Source organism: Delphinus delphis, chromosome 21 (assembly GCF_949987515.2).
Source record: "Delphinus delphis chromosome 21, mDelDel1.2, whole genome shotgun sequence".
Lineage (NCBI taxonomy): Eukaryota > Metazoa > Chordata > Mammalia > Artiodactyla > Delphinidae > Delphinus > Delphinus delphis.
In genome coordinates, this window is record NC_082703.1 from 29,924,172 (window position 1) to 29,938,422 (window position 14,251).

A 14,251-nucleotide genomic window follows, 5' to 3' on the forward strand; every position below is an offset into this window, starting at 1 on the left:
GAGGAAAAAAAAGTGCTTTATTCCAGGGATAAACATCCCACTTTAATATATTAACAAATATGATATATTTAAATTAGAATACATCTTTGATAAGACAATTGTACTCAAGCTAAGACACAAGGTACCAGCATACTAAAATTTTCAAGTGTCAATTTTTATTTTAATATTTGATATTTACTTCTCTTATTGGCACAAGATCAATTAAGAGGGATGCCTGCATTACTCTTATACTCCAAGATGACCTCTAGCTCAGGAAAATTCTAGTAGAAAACTGTTTTATAAAAGCAGTTTTAATACATAATTATACTTAATAGGGTTACTCTATAATAAAACAACAGTTAAATGCATATTCTTCTGAGGATACTACAAATTTATTAAACTGAGATATTTTGTAAAACAGACTAAGTTAGAAGTCTCTACCCACATAGAAGACATTTTTTAAACAAACATGCTACAGCCTTATTTCTACTTTCGAAAATCTAAAATGATTTTTAAAAAATGCAAATCTTAGTAACTTTGGGGTTACATACAATAATAGTTTATTTCCCATGGGTCTCTGAAAGTCAAACAAGAACTAAGTTACTAGGCCCCTGGGTCGTCAAAATATTTTATCAAAATTTGATAAATTTATAATATAAAACTCATCAAAATATTTTCTTCTAGTTTACACAGTGTTATAAGTATCTTGATTATCTTATTTCTAAATCCATAATAAACTCAAATATAGTCTAAATTACAAAGAAGGCACAAAGGCTTTTTAAAAATTTTTATTTAATTTTTTAAGTTATGTTTTACATCGCACTCAAGTACAGTGAAGCAGAAGAGAATAAACGCCTGCAGGGGACACCGCTACACTAATACCTTCTGGCGTACCGCATTCCCTTGCAGTACAGTCTATGCAGAACCCTTGCTTTGTGTAAGAAGGGTTAGGAACACCACAATGAAGGTCCACAGATAGCGTACATTTTCTGAGTTTTCTACATTTGCTAAGTGGTACCCCCTTGTCCCTTTCTTTGAAAACCCCACAAGTTAAGGCATTTTTCTTCTTCCATTTTCTATAGCCTTGGACTGCCCTGACCCCTGAAGTGTGACCCAGGGCCTCTTTATCAACTAGATATGAAGTTCATCTTCCTGGGTCCAGGTATCACCAGCTGTCAGCAGTCTCTGAACTGGGGGAAGGCTGGAGTGGTACGTGTAAAGGCACAGAAGGGAAACCTGGAGAGGCCACCCTTGAGAAGGAGAGGGTCTTCAGATGGTTTGAGCAGGTGTGTAATGTTCCAGAGTTCTCAGGGTGAGAGGGCAGTAGTGACCATTTTAGTCCTACCAGTTTCTGAAATAGGTCCATTTAAAGCGGTGAAGTGACCAGTGGGATCTTTGCAGGGAAGGGGCAATTTATCCTTTCTTTACGGAATTAATCATTACAAGGACAAGTGTACATCTAACAGGGTGGGTTTCCTGAATGAGAGTCAACTTTATTTCAAAAAGGTTATGACTTACTCTTTTCTAAACCATACTCATATTTCGTATTAATATAAAAAATACAGAGCTAGTCAATTACAGAGGCCAAAATTTAAAAGCTAACACATTATTTGAAAAATATAGACCTTTAAAAATATAATATACAAATACTTTTAGTAAGGGTTCACATTTTTGTTTCATTCTAAAAATGAAATGGTGAAGTTCTCATTTTTTTCTAAATCAACAAAGGGATATATGGGAATAGCTAGTAATATATAGATATTTTAAACATACTATAGTTCAGAAACTAAAAATGCATAAAACAATAGTATGTACTAGTACACTTTAACTAAAATTGCTATTTCACTTCTTCTCCAGGGTGTTCTCATATCTCTTTCCCCTATCTTTAGCATATTTTAATATGAAATATACACTATGCAGATGAAATAGAAATTTTTGATTTTCAAACATTTAGAATTATTTTACTGCCTTATCGATACTGTAAGAAATTCTGCAATAATGTTGGCAGCTGGAGCTGTGGGATAAGGTGTAATCTTGGTCTTCCAATGTAGTTTCTGATACAGAGTCTGCAAAGTTGGCACAGAGAGCTTGGGGTAGCTGCAAAAGACATGAAAGTATTTGTTCACTAAAATCAAAATGGAGTTTTCTATGTTGTAACATACATGAAATCAAACCACAAAAAACTACAGTGCTTTGCAGTAAACTAGGGGAGTATGACCATTATCCCAGGAGAATTTATATAAGCACTTGTAATGCTTTTATTTATAACACTTTATTATAATTGAGGTATAGTCTATGTCCATGCATGTTCTTTAAAACATTATAATCTTCAGGCTTATGAAATTATTGTTGCATGTAAACCTTCAAAAAATTTCTGCTTTTAGAAGGAGATATAAATCAAAAGCCCCAAGAAGTGTTATGCACTAAAAGGGGAATTTTTTAAATTATTTTTTTCTCAGATTAGGTTTACTATTTAAGACATAGCAAGTTTTACTACAGTGTCTGGACCAGGCTTTAGAATTTCTGTTTTAGAACAAAAAGACTTCATGATTATGTTTCTATAACACGTTATAGATAATGCATGCCCTTATAAAATGGGGCATGTTTCCAAATATTTATTAAAATATTAAACAGAATTACCTATTGTTTATTGTCAAAAGAAACACTATGTTTAACTTAACCAAATGAACATAGAATCTAGGTAAGATGAGCACAAAGGAAATCAAGATGATCCCTCTTTACAGGCGGAGCCCAAGGTCAAAAATTACCTTCTTTCAAAAAATATTCCAAATGTTATGCCATTGTTATTTTATTTTTATTTTTTTGCGGTACGCGGGCCTCTCACTGCTGTGGCCCCTCCCGTTGTGGAGCACACGCTCCGGACGCGCAGGCTCAGCGGCCATGGCTCACGGGCGCAGCCGCTCCGCGGCATGTGGGATCCTCCCGGACCGGGGCACGAACCCGTGTCCCCTGCATCGGCAGGCGGACTCCCAACCACTGCGCCACCAGGGAAGCCCCCATTGTTATTTTACATGCCAACAAAAAGTCTTTAAATTTCATCTACTTCAGGCAAACAAAACTTTTTTAATGCCCACATGGATTCTTCTTACCTTCATGCTGAAGCAGTAATCTTTCCACCAAACTGCTAGAGGTCGCTACGTCGACAGGTCTCAGAAGCTCTGTGTTTCTGGCATTGACGTCCGCTCCAAATTCTAGCAGTAAGTTTATAATTTCTATACAGGACTGTTGAGCAGCAGCGTGTAACGGGGTATCCCAATATTTGCCTTTTTGTACGTCAGCGCCTACATGGAAATGAGGAATGATGGTAGATACAAACAGAGTTAGTTAGATGAGTCACTTAACCTCACCAAGGCGAGGCAGGTGTGTCAGCCACAAAGAGGGCCTCAACTCTTTCTGCAAGGAGTTCTTTCTTTATCTATAATATACATGAACATGCATATTTCATCTTAAAACGTGATACAGCTGGTTGCAGAATGCACACTTCTGTTAGATTCTCTAACATTTTTCTCTGTGCTTGAAAGATCTCATAATAAAAAAATTTTTTTTTTAAATTTTAAACAGTTCCCAAAGGAGTCATATTAATTAGTATTAGAAAGAGCGCACAGTTAGGCTGACTCATATCCCTTTTCATCATCATGGATAGTTTTTAGGATTATTCAAGAGCTTATTGCTCTTATTCTTTTCATTTATTTTAAGGCAATAGAGCACTTTGGTTTCTTGGAAAACTCATGAATCTAGATAGGTGAGCTCTTTGGGTAAACTGTATATAGATTTTCTCCTTACTTTTCACTCATGTAGTTTAATTCAATAAATATACAAGGGCACTGAGCCTCTTAAACGGAAAGGCACACTATATTTCTGCATGCAAAGCAAGTTTTTAAATGCTTATATTAAAATACTCTTACATGTTAAATTATCTATTCCATAGTTGTTTTAACTTAGTGCAAGCCCCTGGTACACGGGGGTCATCATGTGCAATGAATACTTACTGTTTAATACTGTAAACGATAATAATCCCATTTTCCAGGACATAAATAGTTACAACACCAAGACATGTCTATTAATAAAAATCCATCAAGTCCTTCTCATTTCTGTTGTCCGATACCATCGGTAAAACCAATGATGCTTATGAGAAGCAGTATATTTTAATAGTCCCTTTACGGCCCTCTTGCTACTGTCAAGTTTCAATAAATGTAATTGTTTTCAATATTTTCAAATCAAATGTAAAACAGTTAGTGGAAAAATGATATTCCATAACAAAATCTCCATAGAGAAAGCATAAACTCTGTTGGTCATATCAGTTTTATGGGAGAACAGAGCCTGAGAATAACAATTGATCCACAGTTACTAACAATACTTTTCCAGTTTTTTTTAACCCAATATAAAATATTTGGAAAAGAATATTGCTAGCAAAGTAAAAGAAGGTGATAAAGAATAAACTCTTCTGTTATACAAATGTATGGGAGAATATAACCAGAAAATAACCATCTGTCAGCCGTTATTAGCAGAACTCACGTTTAAGACCCTTACTAGATGTAAAGGGATGCAGACACTGCTTGAAGAAGTTTATAATTTTGCCAAGATGATGTGAGTAACGCAGAAAGGGATTACTAAAAATATATGTCCGTATATATCAGAGGCCAAATGAGTGTCATAGACAATAAAAACCATAGAAATCCGCTTACTAATTTTATATATATTTGAAGCACCTGCCATGTGAGAGGCATTGTGCTACGGAAAAGAGATGATGGGGAAAAAAAGACATAATTTATATCCTAAAAGGGCTCCCAGTTCTATAGTGGGAGAGATCACTATGGTCTCAAAAGATTAGGAGCAGTTTCTCAGGGGCTAAAGCTGAACCTTGAGGAATTGGTTTGTTTCAAGTAAGTGAAGAGGGATTAAGTCTTTTCAGGTAGATTACAAAGTCTGGGAAAGTCTTGGAAGAAAAGGTATCTAATCAGTTATAATCCCTAACATTTCTTTTGATGGGTTTGTTCACAGAGGTAAACATACTTGGCACCATTATATTCACCCTTGAGGATTTTAATTTTATGACCTTTTATATGGCTTTTGGAGTTTTGAGGTGGAGTGGAGTTACCATAAATGAGGTTCTTTTTATGGGTTTTATAGTTATATGTGAGAATGCTTAGAATAAGAACATTTTTAGCCATGCGATGTAATTTTTAAAGATGCTTATTTACAGAAATCAATAGGGAGCTGAATAATTGCTTGTGTGTACGAACAGAATGGAAGATGTTGTACAGAAAATTACCAGCGTAAAGAAGCTTCCGGATGCAGTGGAACTGCTGAGACATAGAAGCTACATACAGAGGGGTTCCCAGATGAGGAATGTCTTGATCAACATCTATGCCCCAGGATATGAGGATTTCCAGACATTCGTGGTGACCTGCCAACACGAAGTACAGGTGAGTTTATGTTTCCTGAATACCTGTTCCCCCCGCAAAACGTACACCTCCACCTAGGTTTCTCCCTGCAGTTATTCGCTATAAACAGGGCACCGCATGTTGCCAAAGGAGCTTTCTCCCCTTGTCACTTAAGCTGGGGTCACGGGTACCTTTGCTGGCGGCCTCGTGTGTAGGGGAAGGAAGACAGGACTCCTGCTGGGGTTTGGCACCATATTCCAGAAGCAGTTCTGTGCAGCTGGGGCTGCCTTGTGAGCACGCATTGAATAACGGGGTCACACCGTCTATGGTGATCGCATTTACCTAAACCAAACCAGAGCTCTGAGAATGAGAGTCACAGAATCATACAGCACTCGCTGTCAGGCATTTAAAAACAGGTACGTGACCTGGGAACAGATCATCGAGAACATGTGGCCAGTGAAGATGACAAAGGCTATTCAGCTCACACATATCCATAAGCAAAGCTTAAACACTACGAGGATAAATAGAAATACGACGTGGTAGGTAATCCACAGGAGTGGGCGCGCAACTAGGGGACTCATGAAAAAGAAAACACCGGAGGATCAAATACACAAAAATGGATTCAGCGCTTCCCTGGTGGCGCAGTGGTTGAGAGTCCGCCTGCCAATGCAGGGAACACGGGTTTGTGCCCCGGTCTGGGAAGATCCCCCAGGCCGCGAAGCGGCTGGGCCCGTGAGCCATGGCCGCTGAGCCTGCGCATCTGGAGCCTGTGCTCTGCAGCGGGAGAGGCCACAACAGGGAGAGGCCCGCGTACCGCAAAAAAAAAAAAAAGGATTCAATGATTAGGTACTCTGTAATTAGGAAAAAAAGGTACAAATGTAATAGTGATGACAGTTGTGGTGAAGCCATTTTGCTCATAGCAGTTGAAATTGGAAATTCCATTTCTGAGAATTTATCTTAAAACAATCAGTGAAAAGATGAACAAACATTACAGGAATAACGATGTTCATCTACGGCCATTTAGAATCTCGAAAGCAGCCAATAGCCTGAAGAATACTCCGTATCACGCAGCACGCTACCCATTCCTCTGCAATGACTGGAAAGCCCGCTTAGAGGGCAAGGGGGCGATTTGAGAGCTTTAGTTTTGTTCTCCTATTTTTTGAAAACTACGAAGAAGGAAAGAGAAGCAAATTGAGCACTTTGCTTGATTCTCTCAGCCGGGTGATGTGGAAACGGATAACGCTTCTCAGAGGCACTTACGTTAGCTCCAGCTTGCAGAAGTGTCCTGGCACAGGCCACGTGATCTCCAAGGCAGGCCTCGTGTAGCGGGGTGACGTGGTCTATGGTTACTGCATTGACATTATAGCCCTAAATGTGACATCAATAATTTTGAAATGTGAGCGAAACGTCAGAAAAAATCCTCTCTCTAATTGTCATTAGAGGGTGATATCAAAGATCAGAGAACTTCAGGCACGTCGGGTTTTAGTTAGGAGGAACGGCCAGTTCAAAGGCCCACAGCCAGTCGGCTGTCAGATCCCCTGAGTCAAACTGTTGTGACCATTCTATCTGCACCCCACGCTGCCTTAAGTCGTGCGCCCGAAGGATTCTGAATGTTTTCTCTAAGTTCTGCTTCCTTAACGTTTTTTTTTTTTGTCTTTATGAACTGTTTTGGCTGCTATTGCTATTTTGTGGTTTTTTTTTTTTTTTTTTTTTTTTTTTTTGGATCGCCTGTTTTGATGGGGATATAAAATTTCAGGTCAGCCTAGACTGGGGTAAAAATAAATTGTCTTAAGTTGCTCCATGAATTTTTGTCACTAAATAGGTACGACTACGTAGGGGAGAAAAACCTTTTTTCTACTCTTCTAGGTTCTTTTGGCTGGTCTAATAATCAAATTGACATAAGACCAATGAACAGAAGAAAAACAAGTTTAATTTCATACGTATGGAGGCCCCATTAGGTATAGGACCTAGAAGTTGTCTGACGTAGGCTGTTTACGTAATTTTATAAACAAAGAATCAATTGTTTGTGAAGATTTGACGAGACAAAAGGATTTGGGCTTTTGGAGTAGCAACTTAAAAGTAAGTAAAGTTTGTTTATACAGCTTCCTCCACCCCAAGTTCGCCTTCCCTGGTGACAAGGATGCCCAGCATGGGGAGGACACCTCCCCTGGGAGCTTTGTTTCCCGATTTCAGGGGGACAAAGGAGAGGCAGAGTGTCCTTCTTTATACTGGCTGTTTCTCATATAGCTTTAATTCAAAATAATCAATATGCTATCTGGGTGTATTTTGGGGCAGACTGCTCTGAACCCCATCAACGAGATTGTATGTCAGCGGTTAAGAGGTCTGAATACAGAGTCAGTTAGATGTGGGTTTGAAGCTCCATAATGCAGTAATTATTTTAATTTGGACAACTACTCTAACGCTAAATTTTAGGGTTACCATGAGGATTAAATGAGATGATATATGCAAAGCAATAATGATTACAATGCCCAGCATATAGGAAATGTTTGATTTTATTTTATTATTCAATGAAAACTAAGTACAACTTAAAATATTTTTATTCCAATTAAACTAACGATATCAGACTAAAATAATCAAATATTGCTAGGATATGAGATTCCTAGCCTTCTTGCTATTTTTGGTAATTCATTGTCTATTGACAATCGTTCTAAGCAATATAATAGGAAGATTTTCATGACCAAACCCCCGTAACATCTTATAGATTACCATGCTCTGTGATAATACCAGAATGGACACGAAGAATCTTAAAATGAAGGCAAGAAAATAAATATCACCCCAAATCTCTGTCACTAGCAAGTGGCACTTTTTAAGATCCCTTAACTTATCCTTTGAGGGGTTTTGAATCGGCTAGCCCGCAGCCAGACTTGGAGAGCTCATTCCCCGCTGCTGCCCACTAAGGTGACCCGTGACAGAAGCTTCTGTGAAGGTCAAGATTCCGCCTCACAAAGCCTGGCTGGGGGCATCCTCTGACTCCTCTCGGCTGGCCTATCCATGGACATGAGCTACGTGTTGAGAAATATCCTAAGATTCCTCTCCTCTCCGAGAACTGCACGACCCTTTCAGGGAGGTTACCCTTTAGAAGTGAGTGACGTTTTTGCAGTTTTTATTGTATTTTTCATCAAGTGATGAGCAAACAACATAGTCACAGGGTTATCCCAGAACTGGAAGGCCACAGGGGGTAGCTGCATCCTCACTGTACAGGTGAGAAAAAGAAGGCTCAGACAGGTTGTGATTCACCTCAGGTGCCAGCCTGGAATCCAGGTGCTCCAAGCCCCCGGCAACGCTGCTTAAAGTGGGTGACAGCCCTTCCTTCCCTTGGAGTCATCCGAGAAAATTCCTGTCTGCCTGATACTGGGAAGCACCAGGGCAAGGACTTCCAGATCTGGGTGTGCATTTAAATCACGCTGGCCAAGGCACAGTCCCTTCTACTTCAATAAGGAATCTGTGCTTTTCAGTTTTTCCTCAGGTGAGTCTGATGCACAGACAGGTGTAAAAATGATTGTTTTGTAGCTTTCATAGGCAAATCCCTGTAACATACTACAGATCACCATAATGTAAAAAAGACTGCTTAGGCATCCGGTCTGATCACCTCCTCTTGGATGTTTTATGATTGAACTAAGGCTGCAATTAGCTGTACACGTCGTACTGAGTTAAGCATATTACAAATGTGTAATGAATGATACATACCTCCAAGTACTTCCTGCTTAAACATGACTATCAATGAACAAATATATGGTATGAGAAATCTGAAACAGTAAGACCTAAGACGACACCAAAATATTGAAAAAGAAGTTTTGGAGATAAGTGAGAAACTGTGAACTTGGCTAATAATATGAGTTAAAAAGACTAGTCAAATTTATTAAGCAATTTTATTATTTCGAGTTGAGTACTATTGGCAACGAATGTTCATGCGCTCATGGGACGAGGGCATATTTTAAACTACACGTTATGTTTTACCTGCGATAATAATGTTCTCAGAGCAAGAAGACGACCTTGACTTGCCGCTTCATGAAGTGGTGACCGATCTGCCCAGGAACCTGCCGGAAAAGAAAGAAAACAAAAATCTGTGAGTCAGAGTAAACCCTGAGAGGTACAGTTAATTCACGTGGAAGAGACATTATTGAGGCTCCATGTTCAGCGAAGTGACCAGGATGATTCACCACGTCCCAGACATTCCATGCTGATCTAAGGGACCCCGATGGGCAGTTTCCAAACCCAGAGGGCTGTGATGCATGTTCTGGAATAGGCCTAACCCAGACCTACTGTACCTTTTGCATTACCCTCCAAAGAAGAGAAGGATTAAAGTCACTAGATCTGCCCAGAAGCCCCCGTTTCATGGTTTTTCAGGCAGACCCCAGAAAAACAATTTTTGCACCATCAGCAGGAACGGCAGCAGGCACACCGACCTCTCCCCACCCCTGCCCACCCTGCTGTCCCCCTGCTCTCTGCACCCCGACGGTGGCCTGCCCTCGGTGTGAGGGGCTGCAAGTGTCTCAAGGAGCTGAGCTCCAAGTCCTGAAACTGCAATACGCCAGGCGGGTCCCAGAAAGGGGGTGTCACAAGCTGGGAGGGGCAGACTGTCGCTGGGGTTTTGGTTTAACTTTTTATTTTATATTGGAGTGTAGTTTCAGGTGTGCAGCAAAGTGACTCAGTTATACGTATACATGTATCTCTTCTCTTTCGAATTCTTTTCCCATTTAGGCTGTTACGTAATAGTGATAGTCCTTGTTGGTTACCCATGTTAAATACAGTGGTGTGTACATGTCAGTCCCAAACTCCCCAAAGATCCCTCTCCGCCACCCTTCTCCCTGGTAACCATAAGTTCGTTCTCTGAGTCTGTTTTGTAAATAAGTTCATTTGTATCAGTTTTTTGAGATTCCGCATATAACTGACATCATACGATATTTCTCATCGGTGTCTGAAATGGTGCTGAGAGCACCAAGGGCCTGCTCGGGGTCACTGATTCTCCTTGTGCCAGCAGTGGACGGACGGAGGTACCAAAGCCTCCAACCGTGTGCCCTTGTGGATAAAGCCCTGACCTGTCATGCGCCCCGTGAGTGACCCCTCTTCTGACAGGCCTTTGGCCCCTCCCCATTAGGAAAATCAGTGCCCTCCCATGTAGAAGCCCCCTTTTCCTTCTCTCCCAGGCCCCTCTCAGCACCCAGCCAGCACCTGCCCATCCATCACCTGCCCCTCCCATCCCTCCCCCGCTGTGGTCCACCCAGGTGACTTTATAAGATACTGGGTTGGTGCACAGTGATTTTCTTGTAGGCAAGACCAGCATTGTCAGTTTTATTTAACGGACATGAGAGATCACCTTAGAGTGATTAAACACACGGACTATGCCAATCCGAAAAATACTCACTTACAGGGTATCATCGGCTGATAAAGTAAAGCAATGCTGACAAGACAGAACATCTTCCCGATGTAATGTGACGGTTTGCGAATACCTGTCTCCTTGTCTACTACCTTTCTGTGGGTCCATAGGATGCAATAAATATAAATAATTAAACAAAATAAACTGCTGATCAGTCCTAGTGCAATTTAAATAAAGTCACTTAGCTGTTGGTCAGAAACATAAATTTCATGAAAAGCATGTGTAAAGCTTGCTTATATAGGTCAGGAAACCACTTCATTATTCTTACACTTCGTACCTTTGAAAATGCCCAGACATATACCTATGCTTCTGTATGGTCTTACAGTAGAACTTTGCCACAAGTGAGGTCCAAACAGTTCCACTGGCTAAAATGTGGGACAGATAACACAAGGTTAATGAAATGACCCAGTGAACCCAGTATAGAGGGCAGAAGTCAACTGACAACCATCAGTCTTTTTATATCCAATGATATTATGGGGGATCATTGAAAATACGAACATTTCTTTTCCTTACGGCTGATTTTCGAGTGACGGAAATCACAGCTGACGTTGAATAGTGTTTACTACGTGCGTGATACTGGTCTAAGCAGTGTGTATGAATCTCATTTCGTTCTCACAGCTCTTTGAGGTACATTAATTAATAATAATGTATTAATAAATAATTCATATTTCTGTTTTAAAGTTGAGGAAATGAGAGCTGTAGAAGAAATGAAAACATTTAAAACGAGTCACATAGTCTAACTGCAGAGCTGATGCTCCTATAGTTCCAACTGCACTGCCGTTGTTTCGCCTTCAAATCAAGCAGTATTTCCTGCTTGCCCAGAAGATTAATAAAGCCAACGTCCAGATCTTAGAATTCTCAACTGAACAGAGAGTTACTGCTACTAGTTTTTGTGTATTATTTCTTTCCAGTGGGCAACACTCCTGTACTTTATTAAAAGCAGAATTGAATTAATGCACCCCAGTAAATATTTGTTGATAGGACAAAATTTGGCAGCAAAATAGTAATTTATAAGAAATTGAAACATTGTTCTCACTAAATAAAATGCAAAAGTCACCATCATAAATAATATTCTTTTGGCGAACAACTGTGTTTCAAGTTCCACCTACGAAGATAATATTCAATGCTTTAAAAATCATACACATCTGTTTGTTTTATCATTAAACAACTTGATGGCAGTGTGAAACTCTAGAGGAGTTCAGAACATATATCAGTTTTCATTGTGACTATTTAAATAAGAAAATTATAATATTAACTTTCCAAACAGACTGCATGTGTGAAACCTCTATATTCAGTTTAGTCAGCAGAGCAGTAGTAAATTGATAAGGTCTTAAGTAATCAACGCTTAAATATATGTTTGAAGTTAAATATTCATTTATAATATTTATAATGATCACGTGCTCCCTCCTGTATAATGGGTTAATCAATGTCATTATCCTTAATTTACCTCTGAAAGCTGTTTGCTGAATTGGACGATGCCGATTTGCTATCACCGCCTATTCTTCCGCTGTCACTGGCTAATATAGCAATTAGCCAGATGTTGGGACTGGGAAAAGCCTATAGAAATGGCCCTTTGGATTCATTTTGGACTTATTTCTTTCTAGTGCATCATGAAGACATTTAAGGGGCAGCAAAACTAACAATATTTGCAGCTGAGGGTACTAGGTATTCCTGTTTTGCATACAATTTATCCACCGAAACGACTGCGTTAGTCTTCTGAACCATTTCAGCATTGCTTGCAGATGTTCAAAAGAGAGAAAAGCAGGAAAAGGGCCATTTAGAAACCAGGCCACTCCAGGGCCAAAATAAAGAAATGCAAGTATTCGTTGAATTTACTATCCCGTCACAACCCGGGCTCTCCCCCAGGACTGTCACATAGCTTTCTGTCCCCGCTGTCATCTTCTTGATCACCAAGACTTAAGTCCCTTAGAGTGGAAGAAGAAAAACTGAAGCCAGACTTTTGTAGGTGCATTTGCTGTTATCTCTCGTCATATGACCTCACTGGCATGAACAAGGAGTTAAGTGTCACACAGTCTCCAGGAGAGGGCGGGTGGTGGTCAGTGAGAGAAGCACCGAGAACACACAGTGTCGGATGAGGGCTCCCTTGGCCCATCGGGCAGGGACCAGGCTTCCGAGAGCCACCGCCCTGCTACTTCCTGGGATGAACTCAGCTCTGCTCACCTGCCTTAAACAGGACCCCTGTTGCCTGTGGCGCCTTAAAGAAGGAGGTGGGCAGGAGAGGAGGAGAAGGAAATGGAAACCAGAAGGAAGTGAGAAACCGGGTGCGGGTCGGAGCCCAGAAGTTCACGCAGGAAAAAGACCGAGGGGCCGGGAAGGCCTGGCTTTGCAGCCCAGCTTGGGGCGGTGGTCTTCGGGAAGTACCTAACCCCTCTGCGAGTCAGATTGCCCATAAAATAGGAAAAACACTACCTATGAGACAGGATTGAGGGCAGACTAGCAATGAGCATGCCGAGTGCGTGCCTGCCATGTAAATGCACAAATAACACCCAGCGTTCTTCGTTAAATATGGACTGATCGACGGGGACATTTTAGTATGCATTTTAGGAACAATCCTTTTTTCTCCAAAAGTAGGGAAACTCAAGCCATAGATAACAGCATCTATTGACCAAAATGATTGTCAGTGCTATCGACTTAATTAAATAAACCATATAAAGCGATTGAATGATTTATAAATGTTTTTAAGCCAACAGTCAACACTGCTGCTGTATGTTTCTTTCCTAAGTAAGGTATAAGAAATAAAGTCCTATCAGTCCAGTAAAGGAGTAATTTACTAGTAATTTACTAGTACATGCTTGAGGTCAATGAAAAAAAAAAGTTTTTGTTTTGAATTCTGCTTGCTTAACTCCCAAGCACCCCCCTCTCCTTTTCTTCCTTATAATTCCTCAGATGAATTTCTATAATTAATTTGGTAACATGTGAGAATCAAAGGATACATCATGCTCCAGTTTCCGCTCTGAACTAAATCTTCACCCCTCCCTGTTTCTCCCTTTCAATATCTGAAAGTTAGCAACTGCAAATTTCCATTCAAATGTGTTCAATATTAAATATCTTACCTTTCAACGTGGATATGCTTTATAGTAGAAAGATTTATAAGCTTTCTCAAGACCAAACAGAAGATAAACATCTTCATTTGCAGCAACTTTTTAACTTTACAGTCTTGTTAGACTTTAAATTGGGTATCTAAGATTTTAAAAAAATGTTCAGGTTAACTCCTTAGGATAAAGTTTAACTCCTTAGGATAAATCATCCAGTGTGAAAATTGTTTTACAAAATACCTGTCACTTTCACCAGCTAATCTAATGTCTACGGTTACGGTCTCACTGCAGCAACAGTGGAGGTGACCGCCTATATTTAGAAACAACACGGGCTCCCAGGCATCTGGTATATCATTTACAGGGAGAGAGCCTGCCCTGTTCTGTAAACATCACCTTACCGGAGCAAAACATTT

The 14,251-nt window shown here is 40.1% G+C and overlaps 1 protein-coding gene across 1 annotated transcript in view; it reads right to left on the bottom strand.

The window, feature by feature from the left end:
- The window catches only part of ASB5 (ankyrin repeat and SOCS box containing 5), an 83,768-nt gene continuing 69,517 nt past the window's right edge, over window positions 1-14,251 (bottom strand). Inside the window, exons 3-8 of the mRNA XM_060001348.1 lie at window positions 9,363-9,442; window positions 6,645-6,752; window positions 5,576-5,726; window positions 5,273-5,407; window positions 3,090-3,281; window positions 1-2,076 (exon numbers count right to left, since the gene is read on the bottom strand). Of these exons, the coding sequence (XP_059857331.1) occupies window positions 1,949-2,076; window positions 3,090-3,281; window positions 5,273-5,407; window positions 5,576-5,726; window positions 6,645-6,752; window positions 9,363-9,442 (794 nt within the window). The 3' untranslated portion in view covers window positions 1-1,948. The remainder of the gene's footprint in view (window positions 2,077-3,089; window positions 3,282-5,272; window positions 5,408-5,575; window positions 5,727-6,644; window positions 6,753-9,362; window positions 9,443-14,251) is intronic.